Source organism: Pholcus phalangioides, unplaced genomic scaffold (assembly GCF_987345545.1).
Source record: "Pholcus phalangioides strain wild (caught in Gottingen) unplaced genomic scaffold, Ppha-v1.0 ptg000007l_1, whole genome shotgun sequence".
NCBI classification, from domain to species: domain Eukaryota; kingdom Metazoa; phylum Arthropoda; class Arachnida; order Araneae; family Pholcidae; genus Pholcus; species Pholcus phalangioides.
Genome location: NW_028301600.1, coordinates 3126398 through 3150896, shown reverse-complemented (window position 1 = coordinate 3150896; position 24499 = coordinate 3126398). Strand labels below are relative to the sequence as shown.

General features: G+C 34.9%; 1 protein-coding gene across 3 annotated transcripts in view; it reads right to left on the bottom strand.

Annotated features, from left to right (window-relative positions):
* Window positions 1-24499, bottom strand: part of LOC149084801 (la-related protein 1-like) — a 232126-nt gene that overhangs the window by 170204 nt on the left and 37423 nt on the right. For 2 of the 3 annotated variants that reach the window (XM_089232541.1, XM_089232542.1), the window contains exon 4: window positions 14840-14896. The exons of the other annotated variant lie outside the window; for it this stretch is intronic. In XM_089232541.1, the coding sequence (XP_089088667.1) occupies window positions 14840-14896 (57 nt within the window). The remainder of the gene's footprint in view (window positions 1-14839; window positions 14897-24499) is intronic. 3 annotated transcript variants of the gene reach the window in all.

Genomic DNA, 24499 nt, shown 5'->3' with positions numbered 1-24499 from the left:
CGGATGCAAAACTTCAAAGACCAGATTGAAAACAAACAAAAAGCTGACATCTTGCATAAAAAAAATGAAGAATTAAAGACTGTCATTGTTGACAAAATTTTTAAATCTTCATATCTCACTTAACTGAATTACTAAAAGAGCAATAAATGTTTTGGGCAATCTTACATAATTTTTTTTTTATTGTTCAATTTTCCAAGAGATTCATGCAATCTGTTCAGGAAAAATATTAGAGTTAATACACATCCAAGTCCAAAAGAGGATTTGAACCAAGACCTGCACATCTAAAGCCTTACGTACTACTATGATAAACACAAATTTCAACTTAGATATTTCTTAATGCAAGTTTTGTTAATTCTGCAATAGATTAGTGATTTCACTTCATTCTAATAAGTCTGAATCTCCAGAACTCAGGTTATGAAAAAAAATTAGGATTTTTAATCAATAAAAGTGAAGTGGGATGCATGAACAATATCGCATAGTAGCCTCTGCCATATGGCGTTGGCAAATCTGGATTTAAAGAAGAAATTAATATATTTTTTGGTACAACTAATTTTTTATAGCTATTCTGTCACTTTTAGCAAGCCAGTTTTTAATGGTAGTTTGGATTCAATGAGGAACTAAAAAGGCAACTTTAGAAAGTAAATACAAAAAAACAGAATGAAAATACAAATAAATACAAATGCAAAATAAGAAACCACAACAGGCAAATCGTACAAATAGGTGGCTGGGGAAAAAAAAATTAAATATTGGGAAAAAAGTTAAAAAATATATGGTTGTCATAGCCTAAATACAGCTAACTAATACATACCAATAAGCCAGGAAAAGTAAACAACTAATCTGCTCATACAAATATGGTTGCCATTCATTTAAATATGGATAGCTTCTCAATTACCCCCACCCAACTTATCACATTTCCTCTTGAAGGTGTGGGAGCATTCACAATAGAAGATACACTATACCATGCCTTTTCCAACTCTGTTGGAAAAAAATTCCCTGTGACACAACCTGGAATTATCCTAACTAATATGACGGCATTACAATATTTCATGATCCATTCTAATGATCCCCTTGAGAATCTTAAATACTTCAATCATATCTCCACTACGGTTTCCCTCCTGGGATCCCACACTTAAAATTCAAGAGAATTTTCCAGGAATCTGAACGCATTTCTCGGGACCCCAGAAGAACCAAAATCACTTTTCTATACTGAATTAAGCATTCCTAAGAAATTTTTATCACTAGAAACGGCATTTTAGATGCAACAATCAATAAATTTTGAATAAAATTAATTGAATAGATAAATTATTAAATTAATGAATTACATAGTGTATTTAACCTCTAGGTGACATTGACGAGACATCTCTTGCCTGCTATTTTAGCTTTGACAAGCCCATACATATTTTAATGTTGGCAAAATTTACAGTAATTTGTAAGAGTGAGAATCTACAATAAATAAGTCACTTGAATTTGGTCTTTTTTCATTCATTTGTGAATTCATTTATTAACCCTCTCAGCAGCAATGACAAGATACCTTGCCTCTTGAAAGCCTTCAATTTTTAGCATTATAACAAGCCCAGATATTTTGTAAAGTTGATTTCTCAATGGAACAATTTTCCTTATGCCACTATCTTTCCACCTGATGAAATCAAAAAAAATTACTTCATCGAAAAAGATATGGCATTTTAAAGGGGGCTTGGTGATTTCTTGCTGTGCCACTTAAAGGGTTAAGTCCACCACCGAAACATTGCTGCATATGCAAAACACTAATCCTTTTTGCAATGGCAAATCTTTGTTTCTAAACTCAATAAAATGTTTTTTTCAAAAATAATAAGTGCCTAGTCAAGTGTAAATCTATTTGAAGAATTATTCTCTACAAATATTGAAATTACTTCGAAAGGGGGGGGGGAGCAATTTTTCTGTACTTCAGTGAATTTTTCTAAAGAAGTTTTTTTTTCCAACACATTACATTTCCAACAGTATTGTAGAATACTTTAATTTGCAATAATTCCAACTAGTGAGAATATTAATATAGTTTAATTACAAAAATTTATATATTATCCACATCCATTACTAAATATTATTTAATGCCAAGATTACACTATAAATGTTTTATAAAAGATCGTTCACAAAACTTGAAAAAAAACCAATAAGCCTATTGATTACATTTGCTCAAATGCAAGCAATATGCTTATTGGTTGCATTTTTCAAGTTTTGTACAAGAACTTTTCTAAAACTTTTAGCATAATACCTGCCTTAAACTCGAAGCACAATAAATTGGTAATTTCTAAGATATATTCACCCACTCCCACATTGACCTGTTTTAGAGTTGAACCTTTAGTGAGAAAAATTATTTCTAACAAATCAATCACATAATATTAATCATTCAAAATTTTTTAATAAATTAATAACAATTATTAACATTAGTTAATCAACTTTGAACATTAATAACTCTAATATTAATATTTTATTTGTTACTAAATGCTTTTAAATTTACTTGAATTACACGTTTACGATAACCAATATGTTTATAATCACAGGAATGAGCACTCCAATTTCCACTTTCCTGTAAGAGAAATGTTGATCCCTAATCTCTATAACGCCAACCTTGTTCCAAAGAAAACATTCAACAAATCAGGTCTTTCTTCGTAGCTCCAGTCTTGCATACACACTAGTGCTTTAGTCCCTAAAACAGAATATGCTGAAAATTGCAACTTATGTTGCAAAACAATCTTGGTAAGGAAAGAACTTGTCTACATAGCAAAACACAACTATAGAAACTTTTACTGCAGAACAATTTTCATTCAGCTGAGGGCTCATTGCAGAACAATGCAAAACATTCTGCTTTGGGGGCTCTAATACAAGACCACAACAGGCAAAATGCCCAACGAAATAGCTGAGAAACAGATGCCCATAATAAATATCGGTGTCATATATATATTTTCTAATGGTTGTTCTTTGCACTCCCTTCAAATAAGTATATCATAAGATAGGTCTACAGAACCGAACCACATGGCATACTCCAGGCCAGGATGAGCTAAGCCTAGGAAAAGCAAAAGAATGATTCTAGGAGATTGCAAACAGGCCTTTTTAATAATCTAGCCGAGTATTGTATTTGAGTATTTGCTTTTTTGACCTTTGAGAAACAAAGTTAAAAAAAACCTAAGCCATTCAAGAATTCCCAAATCGGTAAGCTTGGTTGCATCCAGAATAGTTTTACCATAACAAATTGTTACTTCTAGCATTGTTTTCTTAACCAGCATAGTGTTTGTGACACACCGATGGCCTTGACAGTACAAAAAGTAGAACCATTGCCACCAGTTAGATATGGGCAATTCTGATCAGTGAAAAATGCAAAAAAGATTGTTGGTATTAGGATGTTCATATATAAGTTCAGCATTGCCAGAAGAGTTTCTCTACACCCAATGTAACTACAAACCTGTGAGGACTGTGTGGTCCCTTCTGTTATATTTTGAACCAATTGTGATTATATTGATCACTCGTCCGTGAGTGGAAATGTGTTGTGGGACCTCCTTGGATAATTGAGAGTTGGAAGGTCAGCTGACCTGGTTATCACCTTGTTGAACAATTGTCTTGGAGAACAATGAGGTTAAGGTCAGTGCACCATATTTCTTTCTTATGGATTAAGTCTTTACTTTTGGTATTTAGTTATATTTGTTTTGTATTTGATCACCAAAAAATGACCAAGGATATCCCGGGGAATGCATTTACTGAAGACCTGTATATTACATTACCATTTAGCTCATGAGTGAAATGTAATGGGGTGCTGGAACCAAAATGAGTGAACATGCACTTGTCAACGCTAAAAGTACAAGGAGAACCACTAAACTGTTTGGAGTTTATTACCACTTTCATAATAAAGAGATATTGCATTTAATAAGGGAAGAATGTCAGTAAAATGGTGCAACAAAACACCAATCGCCCCTTACGGTTTGCTGTCAATGAAAAGGAACATGCAAGATATCACTTAGAATAGAAGGATAACAATGTAAAATAAAGATAAGAAACTGACCAATAAAAGAATTTATATTCAAAAAAATCTGATTCAATTTTTGTTAACCCCTTAAAGTCATGCCCCACCTTTACATGCCATCAAGCGACGTACTCAGTACATAGTAGAATAGTTTGGTGTTACAGCAACGAGCTGAGTTATAAATCTGATTTTTGGGCTCTGATAGAAGTGGGAAAAAAATTTTACAAAAAGAAAAAAAAGTTAAGATAGCACAGGTGATACTATAGAAATAGAACAGCGTTTCTCAACCCTTGCGATGATGGCAAGAGTGGTCCGCAGGCAGACTTGGTAATTTAATTCCCACAGAATGAAAAATTATTCAACCTTTGTAATTGATATCAGTAATATCCATATGGGTTCAACCAAAAATATACCTTCATACTTTTATATATATAGCTAAAAATTCAATTTTTCTAATTACCCTTAAAATTGCTTAAGGGTGACGAAATTAAGGGCTGCTGCAAATCAAATTAAAAATATATTTCTCGAAAAATATTCAAATGATCAGATGGGCATATTTCATTGACAAAAATAAGGTAAAGTGGAATCTTAACTAACGTAAAATGCAGGACATAACCAACTGTCATAAAAAATATTGATGGAAGTACTCACTAAATCACTAATTTTTATTAAAATCGCTAAATAAACTTAGGGAAAAAAATTTAACCTGACAAATATGTGAAATGAATATCTATTTTTTGGCATAATTACAGTAACATAATTTACATACTGTTTTTAGAAAAAAAACCAGTATTCATTACTTCAAATAAAAGCATCTAAAAAGCGGGACAAATGTATAAAAAAAAATCAGAACCACCAAAATTACAGGAATGTCCTGTAATATGGGATGCAAGTGGTCCGTAAAATTGTTTCAGACATCTTACTGGTCCTTAGGTTTAGAAACGCTGTTATATATCATAGACGTTATTTTATAAACATAAAAAATTTCAAATTAATTCTATTAGTTTAAATGTTATAATTTTTTAACTAAGCATCTGCAAAAACAAGCGATTCCATTTTAATCTCCTCCGAGACAGGATTCATTGAAATCTCCTCCAGCCTTGAGGGGTTAAACTTCCAATACTAACTTCACATTATTTGAGTGCTAGAATCATAACTCAAATTTTTCCTTTCCTGTGTGTTGTAACTGGGAGCACTGCAGTACCCCTGCCAAGTCTAGCAAAACCAGCATGACCATAACATCCTTTTTTGGAAGCAACTTAGGTACTTTTGAGACCCTCATACCTCCATATTGAAGTTGCTCAAAGACTTGAAACTTGACATACAGGGGTTGGACAAAATGTGAACACCTGTGCAAAAAACACTTGAGGGAACCTATCATATACGCCTGCCCTCTAGTGTGGAAGAGTCTCACTTGATGGGCGATAATGTGCACACATCAGTGTAGTTGTAACAGTGATAGAGTTCGGATGTGATATATATTGGGGCGTTAAAACTTTGTTATGGCTGACTTGATTTTGAAAGAGACAAGATTGTTGGAGCTTGTCTTGCCGGGGCCACAATAATGAAAATGGCCACCCTTGTTAGTGTCGGGAGAAGTACTGTGTCGATGGTAATGACAGCCTATAGCAAACAGGGAAAGACATCTACCAAGCATAACAGTGGCCGACAGACCCAGAAGGGTTTTGAAGCGGATTGCAGCCAGAAAGCACAAGATAACAGCATCCCAGATAACATCTGAGATGAACAAACATCTACAGGGAGGTGTATAGACAAAAAATATCTGCCATGAACTACATGCAGCAAACATACAAGGTAGAGCGACTAGTCCAAAATCATTGGTGACACTATGCAATGCCTTGAAACAACAAACATGGTGTCACAAACATAAGAATTGGACACAACAAATGGGAGAATGTCATCTGGTCAGCTGAATCGTCATTCACATTATACCAGACTAACGGACGTGAGTACATTTGAAGAACGCCAGCACAAACCTATGACGTTGATTGTCTCCTTCCTACTGTTAAGTATGGAGGGGGATCAGTGATGCTGTGGGGCGCGATGTCTCACCTTGGTCTCGGCCCACCTGTTGTCCTGGATGGGCGGATTAATGCAGCAATTAATGTCAGTATTCTGGGAGACCATCTTCATCCAATGGTGCAATATTTGTTCCCTGATTCTCGACCTGTGTTCCAAGAAGATAATTCGCCCGCTCACACTGCTGGAGTTGTCGGAGACTAACTTGATGAACACCATGATGAACTGCAACACCTTGTGTGGCCCACTTGGTCCCCATATCTTAATATAATTGAACCTTTGTGGGATATTTTGCAGGCCAAAATGTGCAGTAGGTTTCCACCTCCAAAGACACGTTCTGAATTAGTGGTCTTTTTTCAGGAGGAGTGGCTACGTATCCCTGTGATTGTTGTGCATGACTTGTATATGTCCATCCCACGACAAATACAAGCTGTAATTAATGCAAAGGAAGGCCAACAGCCTATTAATAAAGATTTTGTCTCATTTCACACAGGTGTTCATATTATTTTGTCCAACCCCTGTATATCTAGAGTATTTTACAAATTCAATTAAACCTCTGAATTTCACTTTATCATTTGCAGTTATTGAGAAATTTGAATTCGTGATTTCCTTGTGACACTGACTCATGATCATCAAAAATCCCAGGCACTTCTAGCAGTCGTATAGAAACATTAAATATGGTATGATGGTAGTGTTTAAGATACAAAGTAAAGAAAAAATTAAAAAATCCAGAAAATGTTGATGCTATGGAATGCAATTTCCGTATTGAGCTCAGCACCCTGATGGGTAATGTGAACTATTCGTCAGTAGCTATTTGGCGGTTGTACTGTATACACGTTTGTATCTTTGTTATATAATCCTGCTTTACTTTATTATGTGTAATAAATGTTTATATTATACATAATGCGTGTCAATGGATTCTTTCACCGACGTTCATAGAAAATTCCTCTCAGGATCAGAAATACTGGGAAATTTGAGACATCGCCAATTGTCACGAAATGATTGCTAACTATAGTTGAAATTGTTCAAAATTTTCCAAAGACTGGAAAAAAAGGTTTTCACTTATATCGACAGTGGTGTTGGTTTAGAGCTGTGGTAATATATAAATTTAGCATTAATTTTGAAAATAAAGATATTTTCAGTTCAGATATTTTCATTTATTCAAAATTTTTTAATTTAATTGTGAATGTAAAATAGAAAGTTCACTTAAAAATTACAAAATAAAAAGTTTAAAAAGTCAAAATTGAACAATTTGCATTAAATAAACATTAGACCATTGATATTTATTTACATCATTACAATATTAGGAACAGCTTTGGTATAAGGGACAGGTTGGCGATTTTCTGCGACTTTTTTTTCCTGGCGCCAAATATGTCAGACAGCCCGAGAAAAAGCCGCCAGACACTACGTGCGCCAGAAAAAAAAAAGTCGCCAGCATAGAAAACAGTAAAAACAAATGGCATAAACAAAAATAAGCTGTGGAGTATTTAAAAAATAAAACTGGATAAAAAAAAATGAAATCAGGGTTTAAATAAAACCCGGACCGTTGTGAATAAATAACGGTCCTGCTGTATAAATAAAAATATTCTATGTATTATAAATTAAAACCCGGACTCTCTTTCCGAAAATCCGGGTTCTTATAAATAATCAACGGTCCTGCATGTTGTATAAATAAAAATATTCTATTTATAATAAATTAAAACCCGGACTCTCTTTCCGAGAATCCGGGTTCTTAAAAATAATCAACGGTATAAAATAAATAAAATAAAAAGGATGCAGGGGCATCCTGCATGTAGAAAAGAATAAATATTGGAAAATATTAAAGGTACAACCTGAGGGAAAAGATATCCAAAATGATTCCAATTAATCCGACACACACACTACATCATATATACGGAAGGAAGAGAAAATATGAAGAACTATCCCAACGGTTTTTCAAAAAGCCGCGGCTATTAAGTGACGTCATTTGGAAGAAAAAAAGAGAAAGGATAGAATGAGAAAAAGAGAAAACCCAGTTTGAAAATGGCAGTAAAACCCGTTTGAAAGACGCGCTAGGACGCTAAGAACCCGGAAAAACAACAGTCAGCGCCACCGACTGGCAGAATTCTACGAACATTCTGGAACAACGACAACCCAGCAGAACAACAACAAACCAGAGCGCGCCAACGATGGCAACTTATCGCCGGAAAAAAAGTCGCCAATTTGGCGTGTCCCTTATACCAAAGCTGTTCCCAATATTATCTAATAGAAAATAATATTTGTTGAGTTTCACAATGCAATGATTGTGACTGTGCATATTTGGTACACTCAATATAATGTATAATTGTATTTTCTAAAGAAAAGTGTTCTGCGAGATTCAGCACGGTTTTAGACAATCCACTGTCCTAATTGCAGTACTTGCTTCGCAATCATGTATGAAAAATAATGTGAAGTAGAAAAAAACATTTATAACAAACTGAAAAATTTAAAACAGTTTATTTAAACAGTTAGACAAGTGATATTAATTTATCAGATTTCCAGCTTAAAACCATGAATTTGTTGAAACAATAAACTTGGAAAAAAAGACCTTTTGAAAGATTTTTTGATTTTGTTAGTTTCATATTCCGCTAGTATATTTTTTAATGTTGATATCATGAAAAATAATCTATAGGTTCCCACATACCATTTTGAAACCTGGAGGTTTGACAGTTTCAGACAGTTTTGGACAGTTTATCCCGCGTGTCCTGTCCAAAACCCCAACCCTCGTTAAAATGTAAGTAAAGTATTTGCTATGTATGAAAAATATAAGATGAACATACGTAATTTTTTGTCACAGTTATTATAATATAATAAGTTACACATATCATCTTTGCCCATGACTTCAGTAAATATTACCAATTCAACTGAGCTACAATGAAAAACACCAGCAGTGTATTTACAGGGAGCCTCGGGGGACTACGGACCAGGACAGTAAATTTGAAGAACAGATGTCCCAGAAAATTAGTAGAATAGGAGAAGGCCAGCAAAATTTGTATGACCCTCAATAAATCTGCATCTGTCCAAATGACAGCTAGGTAATAGATCAGTAAGTGACCAAGTTTGCAAGCACATTTTTTTGAGTGAGCAAAAGAGTGACCAACAAAGAGACCAAATCAGTGAATGACCTAGAATGTGTGCAGGTATGTGAATGACCAAAGGCTTGATCAGTGGTTCTCAACCTTTGGAAGCCTGTTGCCCGGTAAATTTATTTTGTGTAAGTGAAAGGTCCGGTCATACAGACAACTAATGAGAAATTAATGGGAAAATGAAACTGTGAATCCTCACGGCCCTGTATTTTATATGAATAAAAGTAGCACACTTAATTAACAAGTCTCATATATGAATTTGTCACGCTATAGCTAGTTGGTAAAGATTGACACACTTTAAAAAGTTTTAAAAATAAACTAAATACTGCAAAAAAAATTTCGCAGTAATGAGAATATTTCCCAAGAACTCAAAAGTTGAATGCAACCATCTGTAGAAACTATGAAAAATTTAACAGTTAGCAACTATCATTTACTATCTTTACTTCAAAATATGAAAGACAGATAGCAGCACCCACAACAACATGAACAAGCTAAACTCTGACACAATATACAATAGACTCTCTGTAACCTGACACGTGGATAACACGACTATCCAGATAACTCGACATCTATTATTCCCTTGGTTGGCACAATACTAATTTCAATGTAGGGAAACCTCTCTAACTCGACATATGTTTGGCTTAGCTCCGCTTAAGTCGACTACGATTTTTGTCCCTTCACCACGACTGGTCTTTACAATCGGCCTTCTGTTACAAGTTGTAAAAATTTTTTGACATTGTTCATGGGTACTTTGACAATCCTTAGTTTCTTTGTTCTCTATGATGGGTCCCTTTTTTGCATTGGGGGCAGAGGAGGGGGGCGTATATGTGAAGAATGAATGTTTGAAACCAGTTGGCTGGCTTATCATTTTACTGGAGTTTCCAAAAAAGGTCTTTCATTCTTTTCATGGTCAAAAAAGTGTGGATATTGTCAACATCCAATAGGGATAAAAATCTTATCTACTGGGAGTTTTGATATCTTCTGTTGTAAAGAATGTTTTCGGTGGAACTCAGTTTTTCGATTTCTTGGAAAAGGAGTAAAAGAAAAAGAGCTGAAGTCTGGTTAGATGCTGAATATGTCATTTGGTTTTCATCTAGAGCAGTGATTCCCAACGTGGGCGATGGAATGTTCCAGCGGGACCTAAAGAAGAGGGAGTTGGGACAAAAAAGGTTGGAAAACTATCATCTATATATATATATATATATATAAAGTATCGACGGCCATGAATATAATGGCTCCACGCAAACTTCACACTAAGTTTAAAATCAAAAGTTGAAATTTTGAAAATAATGGAATCGGGTAAAACTCAAAGTGAACTCGCCAAAGAATATGGAGTTGCACGGAACACTATTTCAACATTTGCCAAAAATAAAGAAAAAATTTCGTCAGCATTTGAATCTTCTTATGAACCAAGCAGAAAACGCATAAGAAAATCAGACTTCAGTGATGTAGAAGAAGCAACTCTTTTGTGGTTCAAATCCGCTCGATCTCACTCAATCCCATTATCAGGACCAATAATTCAAGAGAAAGCAAAGGATGGTGAAGCAAAGGAAGTGATGGTCTGACACCAAGAATGATTAAAATTATCTATCGTCACCACCCATCACTAATAACCCATCTGATTAATAAATCTCTAGATACTGGAATATTTTATAATGAACTAAAAAAGTCGATTGTTACGCCCATATACAAGAAAGGTAATAAAGATGACATGAACAATTACAGACCAATTTCGATTTTACCTATTATGTCAAAATTATTAGAGAAATGGGTAAAACGACAACTTAATAGTTATTTACACGCCATTGCCTACTACTCACATCATCAATTTGGTTTCAGGGAAAAAAGGAATACTGAAATGGCTATGATTAGATTAATGGATTATATACAAAATAAAATTAATAATAACAAAAAAGTAGCAGCTGTATTTATAGATATCAGTAAAGCGTTTGATACAGTAAACTGGGATATCTTATTGGAAAAACTAAAAAATATTGGAGTAAGAGGGCTCCCACTCGATTGGATCAGATCTTTTATAACAAATAGGAAACAGACAGTTAAAGTAGGCAATGCGATAAGTCAGGTAAAGGCAATAGATACAGGCGTACCTCAGGGATCGGTTCTTGGCCCAATACTTTTTTCTATTTACATTAATGAAATTCATAATATCAATATTTCCGGTCAACTTGTTTCATTCGCAGATGATACAGTTCTAGTTTCCTCCGCTGAAACAACTGAAGAACTGATAAAAAATTTGGAAAAAGACATTCATGCAATAAATAAAAGAATTCGAAACCTTCGACTTAGGCTAAATGCTAGCAAAACTAAATGGGTTCTTTTTAATTTAACTAACTTAAGCACACAGACAGATTTAATGAAATTTCATGAATGTAACGACTTTCTTTCAAATACTATATGTAACTGTTCATACATTGAAAGAGTACAGCATTATAAATATCTTGGAATCATTATTTCATCTAACCTAAAATGGAAAGATCATACTGATCAAGTTGTTAATAAATTACGAGCAATCACAGCAATGACGTATAAATTAAAGGCTATCATCTCACACCAAAGTTTGAAAGAAGTATTTTTTGCATGGGTGTTCCCACATATTTTATATGGACTACAAGTTTGGGGGGGAACATATAAAAATTCAATCCATACTATTGATAATCTTTATGACTGTTTGCGACGTGACATTATACAAACTAACAGTTCTGCACAAAATAAAGTATCATTGATCCAATTTAATATACGGCAACTTTATCTGTATAAAGTTTTAGTATACATCTATAAGAATCCTGATTGGTATCCCAGAGTGAATATACAAAGAACTATGAGATCACAATATTTATATCAAATACCATTACCTAAAAAAACAATTTTCAAAAAATCAATATGTTTTCTTGCTCCAAGAATATGTAGAGAATTTGATGATATTATTAGACAACAGCAATCATTTTATATGTTTAAAAAGACTATAAAGGATCGTATACTGGAAATAGCAGATATGGAGCGGTTCGTTTCGTTCGATGGTTAATGCAATTGCAAATGATATAAGGAGTAAAATTTGTTTATATTTTTGTTGCGTAAGAAAATATATCTGTATTTCGACATATCAGACTATAGTTTAACTTTTAAGGTAATATAGTTGGTGTGACTTGAATGCAGCAATTGTAGTAAATGTATGTATGTTGCCAGAAATTCTTTATGTAATGTATCAATACGACCCATGGAAGGTTTCTTATATCCCTTTGGGTCGAAAAGTGTTTGTTTAATTTTTTTTTTTGTCTGTTTTGTCAATTGTGCTGTTTGTTCAATAAAAAAAAAAAAAAAAAAAAAAAAAAAAAATTTCACAAAAAGTCTCAATCAAGGTGATTTTATTGCGAGCAGTGGATGGTTGACCAGATTCAAAGAGAGTCATGGCATTGTTTTTAGGAAAGTTTGTGGAGAGAGCATATCTGCATCTCAAGATACAGTTGAAAATTGGAAGAATGATATTCTGAAACCAATGATAGAAGGGTATAAAGATGCAGATGTGTTTGTGATGAGGCAGGTTTATTTTTTCGCTTTTTGCCCAACCAAATGCTTGCCTTCAAAGGCGAAAATGTGAAGGAGGTAAAAAACACAAAGATCGTTTGATAGTTCTTTTGGCTTCAAACTCAGACGGTTCTGAAAAATTGAAACCCTTAGTTATCGGAAAATCAAAAAACCCGCAGTGCTTTAAAAATGTTAAAACTCTTCCTGTGGTCTATGATGGCAACAAAAATACATGGATGACATGAGATTTTCTAACAATGGTTGAGGAAGTTTGATAGAAAATTTTCAAGAGAAAAAAAGTTTTATTTATTTTGGATAATTGCACCACTCATCCAAAAATAACGGACCTTACTGCAATAAAATTATGCTTTTTACCACCTAATTCAACAGCAATTTCACAACCACTGGATCAAGGAATTATCCTAAGTATGAAAACTTTTTACAGAAAATTACAGACCAAAAAAAATTTGTGAATTTATGGATGTTGGAATGAACGCAAAAATTTGTTTTAGATGCTATTGAAATGATTGATTATGCGTGGAAGTCAGTCACGAGTGTCACGATTCGGAACTGCTTTCGTCATGTTAGTTTTTGTTCCTAGTCTGAAAAACGATAATTTATCCGAAGATTCCTCTCAGATTACTTGTGCAGAAAACATAAATAACGCTACAGCTGATTTTATAGAGGATGAATTTGTGAACGTTGACTTTGATCTTGTAACTCCAGGACTTTTAGAAGACGACGATATTCTAGAATCAAAGAGGAAGTGTTTCATGTTCTGAAGAAATAGAATCAAAGTTCAGATGAAGTATTTGCACCATCTCGTCACGATGCATTAAAAGCTGTAGATGTAATACGTCGATTCCTATGCACTCAGGAAAAAGCTGAACAATCGCGGGATAAACTGAACAGTGTAGCAGAATTTTCGTTTTCTGAAGAAAAATATACTTGATTATTTTTCATGAGGTAAATTTTTTTGTTTTGATTCTATTATGAAACAAACCCGAATTAAAATTAATGAGAGAATTAGCATTTTATTTAATCGAATTGTTTGCATGCATATAATTACATACACAAAAACGATCGGCAAAAATTTAGAGCGAAACCCGCTAACTCAACATCCGCTTAAGTCAACATGTTTATACTTTTAGGGTGTCGAGATACAGAGAGTCTACTGTATATACTTTAAAGTCACAACATACACTCACAAAACTCTGTCTTATATGTACAGATTCATTAGAAATTCTGCCGAGAAATGTGTTAATAAAGCAAATGCCTATCAACACCCCAAAACCAGTTTCTATGAGAGTTTCCCGTAAAATGCATCCCTTTGAATTTTCATACTCTTATCAGTAACTTGACTATATCCAAGGTTTTTCAAATTAAATACCTCAGCATCGTTATCTCAGCAGATCTACGCTGGAATAAATGCTGATTACATCCACTAGAAATATTTCAATACACCTCTCCTTACGCTGCAATCTTAAATATTCTACTCAGGGGATGTCCGACTACTCTATTATAAAACTTACATTTCTCCCATACTTTCCTATACAGCTGAAATGTGGGGCTCCTACACTTCCAGTAATATCGACAAATTTAAATCAATCCAAAATAAATCCACCTGCTTCATCCATGACCGCTGGTTGCGCTTTTTGTCTTTGTATTCGAACTAAAATGTAAACTTAATCTCCAATTCCATCACTATCCTCTTATTTACGAGTATTATATTACAACTTATTTCTTGATTAACCATATTCTCCATGGTCACCTAAACTTTTGGTATTCTACCTAAACAATCTTGTAGCTCCAATAGAATTGACCATGTCTAAAAAGTACAATCTATCTTTGCTTCTACTTACTGTTTTAAATACACACACACAGCTTCTCTTTCTTCATATCATATTTCACTGGAACAAACTGCTCTCCATTATTGTCGATTCTCCCACGATCACTGAATTTTTGTACAATATCAAACAATAGGCCTATGTGTCTCTCATTCTACCGCATTCTCTAGTATAGGCCTAGTTTGGCCTAAAATATCATATAAATAAAGGTGCATGTACACATTAAAGGTCAAGTTAGTAACTGTGCAATACCATAGATACTATGTATAAACCAATTGTTTTAATATTCCAAATTGGTTGAAAGAAAAGATTACCTCATTTTCTTTTACTTCACCTAACGTGGGCCATTCATCAAGGTTTTTAGCAGTATCCTTTAAAAAAAAAAATTCTTATAATTAAGTAAACAAAATACAAAAACCAGAAGCTAAATCAATTTTTTTAGAAATGTTAAAAATGAGAATTACAAACCTTAGAAAATGTTTTTGCTTTTCTGGTGCAACATTTTAAGATACAAGACATTCATTTCTTTGGTTTTGTAAAGCTAATTACAAAAGGTTGGTAACTTCTTTCTGCCAGGGCCAACATAATGGATACAATATTTCTCAAATTTTATTGTTTTATTTTATTAATTTCAAAAAGGCTTAAATTATATTATTCAATATTTATTATATTTAGAGATACATAAATTTTACAATTTGCCGCTGTGGTGGTCGAGCGGTTATAGTGACGGACTCGCGATGCGAGGATCCGGGTTCGAACCCCACAGTGGTGGTCGGCTGAAGTTGGTTTTCTGTGGTTCCCAACTTCAAGGCGCAAATGCGAGCCGATCTCCCCGTTAAAAAGTCTCGCCACAGAGAGCAACAGTACTACAACGATAAATCATTCAATCATAACACTTCACTCATAGTTAGAAAAACTGGGGGCAGATGGCAGCACTACACATAACAAGCATTACAGAGAAACAAAAAACTTCACGTCAGGTCACGCACATTCTCGTATGTAACGATTCGTTGGGGGTTCCACGGGGGGGGGGGGTGCACATGTGGTGTAGTAGTAGGAGGTAGGGCCTCCAAAAAATGGCTTGGGGATCCATGATGTTCTTAAGGCAATTTGCCTGTTGTGGCGTGGTATTTGTATTTGTACAATGGCAGGTTATCGAGATTTAAGTGAGTTTGAACGTGGTGTTATAGTCGGCGCACGAGAGATGGGACATAGCATCTCCAAGGTAGCGATGAAATTTGGATTTTCTCGTACGACCATTTCATGAGTGTACCGTGAATATCGGGAATCCGATAAAAAATTAAATCAACGACATCGCTGCGGCCGGAAAAAGATCATGTAAGAACGGGACTGATGAGAATCATTAAACGTGACAGACGTTCAACCCTTCCGCAAATTGCTGCAGATTTCAATGCTGGGCCATCAACAAGTGTCAGCGTGCGAACCATTCAACGAAACATCATCGATATTGGCTTTCGGAGCCGAAGGCCCACTCGTGTACCCTTGATGACTACATGACACAAAGCTTTACGCCTCGCCTGGGCCCGACAACACCAACATTGGACTGTTGAGGACTGGAAACACGTTGCCTGGTCTGACGAGTCTCGGTTCCAATTGTTGATGGTTCGAGCTGATGGACGTGTACGGGTATGGAGACAACCTCATGAATCCATGGACCCTACATGTCAACAGGGGACTGTTCAAGCTGGTGGAGGTTCTGTGATGGTGTAACGGATCAGGATGACGTCCTTCTCCGTTACTGTTGTTAATTTGTTATGTGGGAAATAGTCATGTTTAGGCCCCAGGGACCGCTCAGCTACCGGAAACCATCCAGAAGTTCCGCTGGCATACTGTCATGAGCCAGAAAGTCAACTTAGTCCTACGGCCGTAGGGTGGGGTCTTGCGGTCGTTTGACGAGGACGGAACCAAGGTTGGGCGACTGATGTCCCACCAAAATTTAGTTCTCATCTAACATACGCTTAATTATTTAGTTTGGGGATTCTCCCGGGGGAGATATCACATCGTCTCGTTATAATGTTATTGTATTTTTATTTACCTGTTTCGGAGGTTGGCTGTAGACTTCCGCCGGAATAATTGTTTTGTTTTTGTGTTTGACATAAGAGGCGTGATCGGAGAGCCTGGCCAGCTCGCCCGATTACGTTTAGCATTGCCACTGAGAAATTAAGAAATATTTTTTGACTTTGTTTTGTATGCAACAAATTATTTTTGTGAATTGTTGAATTTTTATTGAGAGATGGAGTGTTACCGGTGGACGAATGGTCCTAAAGTTAAAGCCGGTTTACGATGTATAAAAGCATGTCTCTCGATCTCATTAATCGCATTCATTCGTTCATTCTTGTATTTACCTCTCGCTTTGGATACTTGAGTAGCTTGTTCTCGATTTCGGTCATGAAATTTTAATATAATATGATCTAAATAACTACCATTCTTGTTCCCAGCGGGTCCGATGAAGATGTTTTTATAAAAGCTAAATAATCAATTAACGAGTCTTGCAGTTTAACCCGTGACTAGTTGCCCTCTGGCAGATGAAACCTTGAATGGTTTGGTTCGTGACGAAACTTCAGGTCTAATGCTATAGAAACGTCCAGTATCTCTATCTTCGACGTTCAACTGGCTGGACTCCGATGGACTGTCATCAATGATTGCTGGGAGGTTTACCTGGAAACTGGTTGCTGACAACTTGCTCTGAAACTTGGGACACTGTTCTTCGGTTGGTTCCAACGACATGAACAGATCTACATTGTTATCGTACCTAGCGCACTTGCATCTCTTGGTCTGCGAGAAGAAACGTGATGTCCGGCTAAATGGACATGGACTTCTGCGGTGAGATCCACGCTTTTTTATAATTAAAATTGATGTTCGAATAATTGACTTTAACGTAAAAAAAATTGTTTTAATGAACGAAGTCTAACTTAGTGTAAAATAACCGTTATTGTAATAAAGCCTTTTGAAGTGATACAAAACAACTCGTTTGTTTGTTTCCTGCTTGTTGTCTGCCTTTAACTGGATAATTCGAACCAGGCAGGTAACCCCATTAAGGGATGTTACAATGGTATGGGGCGTATGCAGTTGGCGTGATATGAGATCCCTGATACGTCTAGATACGACTATGACAGGTGGCAGGTACGTAAGCATCCTGTCTGATCACCTGCACCCATTCATGTCCATTGTGCATTCCGACGGACTTGGACAGTTTCAGCAGGACAATGCGACACCCCACACGTCCAGAATTGCTACAAAGTGGCTCTAGGAACACTCTTCTGACTTTAGACACTTCCGCTGGCCACCTAAATCCCCAGACATGAACATTATTGAACATATCTGGGATGGCTTGCAACTGTTCAGAAGAGATCTCCACCCCGTCTTACTCCTACAGATTTATGGACAGCCCTGCAGGATTCATGGTGTCAATTACCTCTAGCACTACTTCAGACATTAGTCGAGTCCATGCCACGTTGTGTTGAGGCACTTCAGAGTGCTCGGAGGCCCTACACGATATTAGGCAGGTGTACCAGTTTTTTTAGCTCTTCAGTGTAAGATTACATGTGCGTATGTGTGCAGCATTAGCACATTTACCATTAGAAGATGTAGATGACGGGTGTATGAGGCTATACATCCAGGAAAACTCTCAACACCCAAAATTTCAAGAATTTTATGACTACTTTGTGAAAGAGTGGTTCGAAAATTTCGTGGGGAAAATCAATATTTGGAATTGTAATAAAAGAAAACACAAAACAAACAATGCCTTAGAAGGATGGCATAAGATTCAATTCCATTATGGATAAACTAAATCCAAAGAACAGAAGGCTGATCCTGGGTATGAGAGGGGAATCTAAATACAGCGACTTCTACATGAGTCGAGCAGAGGTGGATTTAGAAGGCAAAAAAAAGATGTGCAAGGTATGCTAAACTGGACAGACGTATTTCACACATTCTGCTTTATTATTAAAAGCACGAAAGAGATCAAAAAAAGCCTAGCTTACATTGCAAAATTGGAGTAAATTTTTGCAACAGAATTTTAGTTTAACAAGTATAACCGTGAAATAAAAAATTATTCAAGGAAAAAATGACTGCAATACTTCATAGCTAATTAGATTTTATTAACCATGTTTCTTTTCTTCAACCGAAATATTCTTTACGCTTTTTCATTATGGCACCAAATTATTTTTTAATTAATAAACGAAATATTTTGCTGGCAAATTTACGGTTATTAATCATTATTTCTTATTTGGAGCTCAGCTTTTTTTTCCTGCATCATGTAAATGTGCTTTTCAAAAATTTTAAAGCAAGGTTTATTTCAAATGAGAATGTAAAAATTTTGCATTTAACACTATTTTCTATCATAATATTTATGTTGAGGATTCAAATTCATGTTACAAGCTAAATAAATAAGTGTGATAAATTTTAGGACGTAACCTTCAAACTATTTATTCCAGAGGAAACGGGCAGAGTGACAAAACTGTTCATTTTAAGGGGAAAAAAAGGGGTTTAAATATTTTGTAAACAATGATGTCTCTTTATCAGCATAAATATTCATACTTCAAAATCGGTAAATTATTGGTTTATTTTACGAGTTAATCCTGTGGTAAAATGTGCATTGAACATGGCTGAGGTCTAGTTGGACGACAAGCTATTTTAGAAAGATTTGTTTTCATGTGACCTCTCTCTCTTCTGCCAACGACTGAGGCATCGTGGGGGCTGGACCAAACAAAGCATAATATTCAACACGCACGTGTACAACGTATTACATCTAATATTCATACACAGGTTAAGGTAAAAGAGTAAAATTCGGTAATTATATAGAAAGGCCATGACAGGCAAATTTGCCCGAAGAGGTGGCTGAAAAAATTATGCCCATAAAAAATAGGGATGTCAAATATAACCAAAATGCCCAATATAAAAACATATCACCAAAAAAAATTTAATATATACTGCCCATAAAAAAATTATGGTTGTCTTATCTAAGTATGAATAGTTTTTCAGTATGAATAGCTTCTCAATTTATCCCACTATGTCTATCATACTTCTTTTTAAACGTATCAATTGTGTTAGAATTCACAACCCCTGGAGGTTATTCCCTTAGGGTTAAGGTTGTCACTTCATTGACAACCCTATTAGAGAAAAACTCTGACACCACAACCTGGAATTTTTCCTTACTAAACGATATTGTGTCTTCTTGTTGAAGCAGTTGATTGAAGGTGTATTAATAACTCAAGGTCCATCCTATCCATCCCAATGAAAATTTTATAAACACTTCGATTATGTACCCCCGACACTTGCGTTTCTCCAATGTAAACATATGAATGAAATCAAGCCTTATGTGCCAACAAGAGCACGCGTAGCACTTCTCTGCACCCATCAACCAAGTCCATGCCTCTCTGTAGGTATGGCTCCAGGAGAATGCGAAAACACCTTTTTGTAAATAAAAATTTTGATTTATTATGCATAACAATTTTGTAAGTTTAATACATTCTGTTCATATACCAAGACTTCATCACATTTATTGGTGATTATGTATATTCCCCAGTTCGTAAGGTCTTGTATTGGTAAATATAATAAATCGTCATTGAATTGGTAATGTTGGTTTTATTTGTACATAATTATGTGTGTGGAAAATCTTTCGACAGACACTTATTTTAATTTTTATGGCAAAATACGTGTCGTGGACGTATTGCAAACTAATTAACAGGTTAAATGAAGAAAAAAGAAGTGATAATTTTTTTTTACATTTATCAAATATACAGACATAAATTAGGAATTATGGATAATCGCCAGTGAAAGTGATAAACTTATTTAAAATTCATTGAGTTCACCAAAGCGATCATAGCTTTAGCAACTTTCCCGCAACATTTCTATGTAAAAAGAATTTGACATTCAAGTGATTAAAAAAAAAAGGTGAAGAAATTACCAATGTTATGTGGTAAGTTATCTGTACAGCCTCTATACAACTCCTATCCATTTCAAGAAGGCAATAAATGAAAGTAGGGGGGTAGAGAGAAAGAAAAAAGATATTTAAGAAGGGGCTTGATTGTGCGGAAATGTGTCCAAAATCTCCCCTATGCGGAAACGCACCGTGCGGATCTGCCGCCAAACCGTTACCCAAAAATCCCCCATGGATAATGTGACATCATCAGAGATTTATGTTTACAGAGCATGAGTAATTTTTTTTAAATATCGTTCATTTATTAAATAGTACAATAATTATACACTTTTCATGGTTTCTGTGAACACCCCTCAGTAGTCAACCCTCTTATAAGTTGTTACTAAATTCCAGACCTTGCAATACATTCATAACTATACAAGCAAGACTAATACCATTAACATAATGAATATCAGTGTAATTTCGAAAAATAACAAAATTATAATGCAATACACAACTCTGATCACAATCCCCAAATGTCCACAAAATAAAAATAAGTGTTGTACCTTATAAGTTTGCGAAAAGGAGTAAATGAGAATATATGCGGTTAACACGAGTGTACATGCGATTAAATGCAATTACATGTTCAAATAAATGCTGGTTACCATATTTCAACAGACTACTGAGATGGTAAATATTATAACACAGATTTCTGTTTTTTTAAAGTTCAAAGCTAGTTTATTTTCCAGGTGACATGTAATGCATCCATATGTTTGGAATGTGTCGTGGGAACTCAATGGCCCATTCATAGTCTATATATTTTTACCTCTGTTATAACATACCCTGCTTAAAAATACACTGTCAATATAACAAACTAAAAGAATGGTCTTGATGAAAAAAATAATCTGGATACATTCGAATCCTGTTTTAACGAATACCGTTATAGCGAAAATCTCATTTTATATATATATAACGAACACTTTCCTAATCCCTGAAATAAGTTTACATACGAACAATGCTAGGCAACCCGAAATTCCTTTGCAACGAAATTTTGTTTTAACAAAGTGATTCCTCCGGACTCTTGGCATTCGTTATAAAGGCATTCGACTGTATAACATACTGCAAAAAAAACCTAGAAAAATAGTCAAAAACATTTTTGTACATTTATTTGGGTGATATCTTGAGTAGGAGTTTATATTTTTATTCAGTTCTTGGTGACATCTTGACATTTTCTCACAAAAAGACCTAATTTTTTTTTTCAATAATTTAACATATTAGAGAGTGATAGATGGGTTTTTCTCAGCCCAAGATATATCATGGAAACAGTTATTTCCCACATATTATGCTGAGGTGAACTCTGAAAAAAAGTCATCAGGATGTCAGGGTCGTGTCTCCACTGGTGTAGATGGTAGCATGCTTGCTCGGTATGGAAGAGGACCTGGAATGTGATGATTTTTCTTTCCGAGTTCACCTCAGCATAATATCCGGAAAATAATTGTTTCCTTGAATTTAACATGTTGCCAGAATTGTTACATTCCTCATCAACAGATAGCAATAAATAACTTTTTAAATTTAACGCCATCAACTATTTTCGCCATCAACTATTTTCGCCATCAACTATTTTCACCATCAACTGTCTTTCTGTGTAAAACTGTATCGTCTAGGTTTTTTAAATTATTGAATTTTTACTTGTTTTTATTACTTTGTGATCTTTTTATTGGTGACGATGATGGAAAAACAGTTGTTGCAAATCAACTCGGTCACTTGAAAAGCTCTGCTAATACAATGACGTGTATATAAAATTCATAAACATCAGTGGGTTTTTTTTCCTGAATTTTTAAATTGTACACTGCTGTCAACTTCAAAGGGATAAACTGTTAGCATAAATCTCAAAAAAAATCATTAACATTTCCAAAAATGTTTGCATGTTGTTGTATTTATCTCATTTTCTAGTACATTTCCAAAATTTTTCAGGTATCAATCAAAACCTATATTCATACTATATTATATTTCAATTATGTGCTGCATAAGCTTATTTTTTCCACGACAATCTCAATAATGCATATATGCTATTGCTACGTAAGCTATTTTCAACTTCTCGCTTATAACATACACATAGGTTATTACATACTCTTCTCGAATCACCTAGGGCTATATTATAACCGAACTCGACTGTTTTACATCTAAACACAATGTCAGAGGGAAAAGAAGTGATGCTTGTGCCCCCCCCCCCTTTTAAGCACGCTCACAAGTACTAAGCAAAATTATAACTTTCCACTTCAAAAAGTGCAAATTACAGATTTCTTGAAAAAGTTGTAAAAAATAAAATTTCAGCATTTATTCGTCAAAATTGGCAAATTTTGCATTTATCACAGTCAAACACAAAATTTACGTATCTTTAATTACATTATATTAATTATATTATTTTCACAACTATTTACTAATTTTTTTAGTGTCAACTAAAAAGTGCCTAGCAAGTTATTTGGCGAAATTTGATTTCGCGAAAAGCTCTGCCGCTCATGACGTCTTGGTATCTTTCTTGCTCGTAGTAACCAATCACCTGCGTGCTAACGCTTCCTGTGTTACTAATAGAGTAGGGATTGTAAGTACGCCACTGGGAAAACTATACATGTGAGAGGATGAACGTGCGTCATTACTTGGTGCTCATGTACATCTATAAAATTACAAGGATCCAGATTTGCGATACATGCATTTTATTTATACAAATAAATACACCACCACAACAGGCAAAATGCCCAGCGAGGTGGTTTAGTGAGCTACCTTGCTTAATCAGAATATCAATGGTTTGAATTGAAGAATTGACAGCCTAATGCAATGTGGAATACCAACAACATTTCATGTCAAAATTTAGAGGTAAATGTTTCTCTATACTCAGCACAAATTATGTCCACCTGAGGAGCTTTATTGATCAATGGAAAAATACCAACTCCACTAGCAAATATAACATTTTTTATCTTTGGAATTATTAGATTTGCATAGCCTAGTTGGTAACAAACAGCCATAAACAAACGTTATGAGACATTTGTTTGTGATGTGTGTGTTAAAAAAGGTGATGTGGTGGAAAATAATTTTTTAATTAATTTGGTAATTTTTCACACTAGAAATAATAAATGCAAGTAGTTTGTCAGTTAACCAGTCTGCTGTTGGAACAACAGCTCAAACAGCTGAGCAATTTGAGCAATTGTTCAAATAATTATCACACATTTAATACACATTTTCACCTTGTTGGGACAAGCATAAAAACACCCTGCAGGCCACCCCTGATCTATATATATCTATGCCTTTGCTATAACTCAGTTTTGGTCACAAAAGAATGGCTTTGTTTCACAAGTTGGTGCAAAAAGGGTTTTTTTCAGCTAAATGTTATTTACAAACCCAGGGACCATACAGAAATTCAAATGTAACTTTTCAGAAATTTTTCATTTGAACTGAATGGTTACAGAGAGGATATACAAGAACCATTTTTGTAATAAGTAGTATACCTGCAAGGAATCCACTATTGTGAAATCCTTGGTATATTGTGTATTCTTTACTATGTATACCTGTTTTAGGAATTCACTATTGGACATGGATTAGAGTTGTTGCTCATGTGTATATACAGGGTATCCCATCAAGACCGCCCAAACTTTGCGCAACCAGATTCCTCACTTGGAATACATAAAAAATGCCTACAGAACTGTATGACCCATAGTTTTAGAAAAATGTGGAATAAAAGTACGACGTCATATCCAGTGCAGGAAAAAAAACTTCATTTGAAATATGAACATCAGTATTTGCACATGTTCACATAGGAAGATGTTCAAAATATCCACTGCGCATATCAAGGCATGCATGCGCCGTGGAATGACGTCAAGCCATCCAATGAAGTTTTTTTTTCCTTGCACCAAATATGACGTCATATGTACTTTTCTTTAACATTTTTCTCGAAAACTATAGGTCGTACAGTTCTTTGGGTATTTTTTTATGTATTCCAAGAGAGGAATCTGGCTGTGCAGAGTTTGGGCAGTCTTGATAGGGGAATCCCTGTATACATATAAACTGCTGTATATGGGGCCGTTTAAGTATTACATCA